General features: G+C 48.4%; 1 protein-coding gene across 1 annotated transcript in view; it reads right to left on the minus strand.

The window, feature by feature from the left end:
- LOC109935559 (collagen and calcium-binding EGF domain-containing protein 1-like) overlaps nucleotides 1-3,896 on the minus strand; it is a 153,327-nt gene extending 149,431 nt beyond the window's left edge. The window contains exons 1-2 of the mRNA XM_048617045.1: nucleotides 3,072-3,896; nucleotides 2,280-2,360 (exon numbers count right to left, since the gene is read on the minus strand). Coding sequence (XP_048473002.1) covers nucleotides 2,280-2,360; nucleotides 3,072-3,163 — 173 coding nt within the window. The 5' untranslated portion in view covers nucleotides 3,164-3,896. The remainder of the gene's footprint in view (nucleotides 1-2,279; nucleotides 2,361-3,071) is intronic.
- Between the last annotated feature and the right edge of the window lie 1,599 nt (nucleotides 3,897-5,495).

Consider the following 5,495-nt stretch of genomic DNA (forward strand, 5'->3'; position numbering starts at 1 on the left):
TTCAGAGAAGGGCAGTTGTCCCCAATGCCCTGGGCAATATTTATCTCCAATTTAAAAAAAAACCATCATTTCACCTGGTCATTTATCACATTGATGTTTGAGAGAGTTTTTTCTTTAAAAATTCAGTCATGGGGCATGGACGTTGTTGGCTGGGCCTGTATTTATTACCCATCCTTAGTTGCCCTTGAGAAGTTCAAGTCTCTTGAACTGTAGGTAGCCCCACAACATCACCCGGGGTGGGGAGTGGTGGTGGTCAGGACTTCAACCCAGCAATGCTGAAGGAACTGGGATATAGTTCCAAGTCAGGACGGCGTGCGGCTTGGAAGGGAAATTGCAGATGGTGGTAATCCCAAGTAGGGGGTCGTGGATTTACAAGATGCTGTCTATGGAGCTTTGACGACAGAATTTCTGCAGTGCATTTGTAGATAGTACACATTGCTGCTACTGAGCATTGGTGGTAGAGGGACTGAATTTTTGTGGATGTGGGGACAGTTGAGTGGGTTGCTTTGTCCTGTGTGGTGTCAAGCAAGGAATATTCCACCATACTTTTGACTTGTGCCTTATAGGTGGTGAACAGGCTTTGGGGAGTCAGCGAGTGAGTTACTCATTACAAGATTCCTAACCTCTGACCTGCTCCAGTATCTGCTGTCCTTAAACAGCTAGTACAAGTTCAGAAACTGAATTTGATGTGATCTTTAACAAATCTATTGAGGGATGTGGGCTTTGTGGCTGGGCCAGCATTCATTGCCCATCCTTACTTCCTCTGGATTAGGTGGAGATGAGTTATCTTGAACCATTGCAGTTCTTGACCTCTAGGGATACCCACAGTGCCATCAGGGAGGGAGTCTGAGAATTTTGACTCAGCAACAATGAATGAATAACAATGCAATTCCAAGTCAGGATGGAGTGTGTCTGCTGCATTACAATAGTGACTTAATAGTTTCATTGTCTGCAGAACCTTTTGGGAATGGTCTAAGGCTACCTAGAGAGATGAGAGCAAGAGTGAGAGCCCTATCAGAATGTTTAAGGTATCCAGTGTTCCAACCATGGCTTTGTGGTACTACTCACACACAGGAGAAGATTCACTAATCTTGGTCTGTATATGGGTGAAAATCAAGTGTTGGCAAACTACATCTGAGATTGTTTCCAGAAAATTATTGTTGTCCATCAATAAAAGAAAAAAGCTACATACATAAAAATTGCTGGAAAAGCTCAGTGGGTCTGGCAGCATCAGTGGAGAGAAAATCAGAGTTAACATTGCAGTCCGAGTGACCCTTCCTCAGAACAGGATTTTAATAAAAAAAGATGCTATAGACCTACCAGACAGTAGAACTGCTTCCTCATTAGAGGGGCAACTGGTGATGGTTTAACGTCAAGGTCACAAAGCCTCAAGTGAAGGAGAGTTTGAGAAGGAGAGTCCTTCATAGTGACCTCAGCTAGTGAGGGAATTGACCCCACACTGTCAGCATTATTCTACATCGCAAACTGTCCATCCAGCCAACTGAGCTAACCACCCACCCCAAATCAATAGAAGGTTTCTATTTGAAAGTAACAAAGGTATCAAATCTTAAAAAAGACAAAAAAAAACAAAATGCTAAGTGGGGCTGTGTGTGTCTGTGTCTGTGTCACGGTCAGGGAGGGGGAGTTCTAGCAAAAGGTCATTAGCCTGAACTCCAATTCTGTCCAGTCTCCAGTATTTTGGATTTCTGGCACCCATGGTATTTGTTCTTGTTAAACAGTGTTCAGTCACTATTTCCAAACCCTGTTTTGTTTTTTTTTGAGAGAGACCAGGAGATCATCTTATAATAAAAGCACAGTACTCGGCAATGGTGGAGATCTGAAATTAAAGAAACTGAGCAAATCTGGCAGTAGAGAAAGAGAGTTAACATTGAGTCCAGTGACCCTTCGATTCTAGCAATGAAATTTTCTTCCATTCCAAAGCCAACTATCGTGGTGGACTTCCTTATGAAGGGTTCAGGGGTCGTTTTATTCAGTGCCAGATAGGCGTTTTATAAATGGAGAGCTGTTGTTGGGGAAGACTTGTCAGAAATCATTCTGAAGAAACGTCGAGTCGAAAAGTTAACTATCTGTTTCCCCCCCCACCCCGATTCTGCCAGACCTGCTGAGTTTCTCCCGCACCGTTTTTTAAATCTGGTGCTGAATTCCTTTCATCTGTCATCCAGATGGCATTGGACACCTGCCAGGGGATACACAGGGTCCTCAATTAGTTTTCACCCCTTCCCCCAAAATAAATGCTGTTAATGCCAAGTTCTCTTTACCGTAAACACGTGGACATTTCGCCAGTAGCCTTCCAGCACTGATACTCCAGGGTGATCACATGATTGTCAGGGCACGCTTCACTAATTAAAACAAGATGAGAACATGAGGCAATGGCTGGTCAACAGCGAGTCACGTCCAGCACTCGCACGCACTTTGGTTTCAACGCGAGCCAACTGTTTTGGCTGACCTCCCTTAACGCAGCACCCGTGACGGTTCCCCCCCCCCTTCCCTTTCCGCCCAGGCGTTTTGAAAATGCAGGGTTGTTGTTGTGGGACACTTGTCAGGAATGGATTCTTCTGCTCGGTGCCGGGAGACACAAAGTGCAAACTTTCAGACACACACGAGAGTTTGCAAGAATATCAGCCTCCCCTTCCCCCCCCCAATGTATGCGGGGAAAGTTTCAGGAGCCCACTCCCCTCCAGCACAACGATTGTCAATGCCTCTAGAGCTGCATTTGACAGCCCTCCGGTTCTCCTCTGCACATCTTCGAGGAAGGGAGCGGCTTGAGAGTTCGGGTCACTCCCTGTAACTAGACAATGCTGAGCAATTGGGCAGAGGGGATTGTATTTCTCCCCACACGTGTACCAATCCAGATCTCATCTCAATGTGGACATCTTGATTAAAAAAAAGTCCCACGACCTGCAAATGAATCACTTAATCAATTATGATACGCCTCAGGGCCAGTTGAGACTAGAATCTCAGTCCGGGGCTGGCGGGGGAACCTCAGCGTAGCACATTTTCATCCAGAGAGCGTAAGGTGACCGTTTGGAGGTTTGTTAATTAACCCTTACCTTTCCGATCCAGCATTCCAGACAGGCGAGGGATACGTTGGTGACAGCAGAGCAAGGGCTAGGATCATCGGAAAGTATTCTCCACCGTTCATGGCTTTTTGCGATTTGCTTTCGGAAAGACTGTAGCAAAGCTGACTGCCAGAAAATGACAAGTTGTTGTGAGCGTGTTGCAGTCCCAGATTTCTGGTGAATTGGTCCGGAGGTGTTTGCCGAGTGTTTTTGTTGGCGAATTGGGTTTTTGTTTGGGTGGGGGCAGTGATTATTGGAATCTGGTTTCTTCAACTCGTCCAAGACTCAGTCTTTCATCCCACTCCACCCACCCCCAAATCTCCCCTCGCAAGACAAGAGCAACGTGGTAAAGAGGGACACAGGAAGAGTTGACTAAATTCTGTTGAGCTCAGTCTGCGGGACCCAGGAAGCGAAATACACCGAGAGTCCTCAGGCCGAGGATTTCAGAAAAGTTTCCACCCTTTCCTCCTGCCCTTGGAAGGGAAGCCTGGAACACCTTGGCTCCGTTTCAGCCTGGTGAAACTGACCAGCATCCCCGGGGCTGCTCGAAGGTGAAATTAAACGGGAGGCGGGGGGAGGGAAGGCAAAGAGGCATAAATTGTCAGCGCAATGTTCGGGACGGATTCAGATACAGCTAACGCCAGCGAAATCTATCAGAGACTGATCGCCGAGAGTCGGACACAGTCCAGGCTCAGGAATCCCAGTTGAGAGAAATTCCCGGAGATTGTAAACAGTTGGATCAATAGTTAGTTATTTTCCCTCCCGGGAAAACTTGCAGAGAGAAACAGTTGGTTTGAATACTTCCAGTCCCTCATCTCTCGGGATCGGCGCCTGTCAACCTTAAATCTTGTTTGCAACAACAACTGAGTTTGCCGCTCTCAACAGCCTGGGAGAAACCTTATCCAGTCGGTTCTAAACCTCCCCTTGTACCCCGCAAAAGCCCCCACTGCTTGCGCGAAGGGCACACGAGAGCAATGCATTCAAAAGGAAGAGTTGCGTTTACCTAGCGCCTTTTAGCCACACTCTCCCCGGGATGCCTCAAAGCAAATGGAGTACGTTTGTAATGTACAGGGAAGCCAGCAGCCAATTTACCCGCAGCCACGTGGTCATAGAAATTAAGAACAGGAGTAGGCCATTCGGCCCGTCGAGTTAATCGAGCCCTTTCAATATGATCATTCCAGTCGCTGCCCTGTTACTGCTGTCTCTCCATATCGTGACCATAACAGGATAACTACAGTCCCTGAGGCCAGTCTTAACGCCAATTGAAATAGAAGGAAAATATGCAGGAATGCTGATAAAGTCATCGAGATCTCTAATTCACAGGAAAAGACCCCTGCAGCCCATTGAGTCTACATTGATCAAAAACAACCACCTAATAAATCTAATCCCATTTGCCAGCACTTGGCCCATAGCCTTGTATGTCTTGCTGTTCAGCCAGTCAGGCAATTCCCCGGTCCCCAACACCTCATCTTTACCATGGATGTCCAGTCCCTCTACACCTGCATTCCCCATGCAGATGGCCTTAAGGCCCTCCGCTTCTTCCTGTCCCGCAGGCCCAACCAGTCCCCCTCCACTGATACCCTCATCCGCTTAGCCGAACTCGTCCTCACCCTCAACAACTTCTCTTTCAATTCCTCCCACTTCCTACAGACAAAGGGGGTAGCCATGGTTACCCGCATGGGCCCAAGCTATGCCTGCCTCTTTGTAGGTTACGTGGAACAATCCCTCTTCCGTACCTACACCAGCCCTAAACCCCACCTCTTCCTCCGTTACATTGATGACTGTATCGGCGCCGCCTCATGCTCCCACGAGGAGCTCGAACAGTTCATACACTTCACTAACACCTTCCACCCCAACCTTAAGTTTACCTGGACCATCTCTAACACCTCTCTCCCCTTCCTGGACCTCTCTGTCTCCATATCTGGCAACCACCGAGAAACCGATATTCATTTCAAGCCCACCGACTCCCACAGCTACCTAGAATACTCCTCCTCCCACCCACCTTCCTGCAAAAATGCTATCCCCTATTCCCAATTCCTTCGCCTCCGCCGCATCTGCTCCCAGGATGAGGCATTCCACTCCCGTACATCTCAGTTGTCCTCGTTTTTCAAGGACCGTAACTTCCCCTCCTCGGTGGTCGAGAACGCCCTCAACCGTGTCTCCCACATCTCCCGCACCTCATCCCTCACACCCCGTCCACGCAATAAAAACCAAAAAAGAATCCCCCTCGTCCTCACGTACCACCCCACCAACCTCCGGATCCAACGCATCATCCTCCGACACTTCCGCCATCTGCAATCCGACCCCACCACCAAAGACATCTTTCCCTCCCCACCCTTATCTGCTTTCCGGAGGGACAACTCTCTCCGTGACTCCCTTGTCCGCTCCACACTCCCCTCCAGCTCCACCACACCC

The sequence above is a fragment of the Rhincodon typus genome, chromosome 36 (genome assembly GCF_021869965.1).
Source record: "Rhincodon typus isolate 14 chromosome 36, sRhiTyp1.1, whole genome shotgun sequence".
Taxonomy (NCBI): Eukaryota; Metazoa; Chordata; class Chondrichthyes; order Orectolobiformes; family Rhincodontidae; genus Rhincodon; species Rhincodon typus.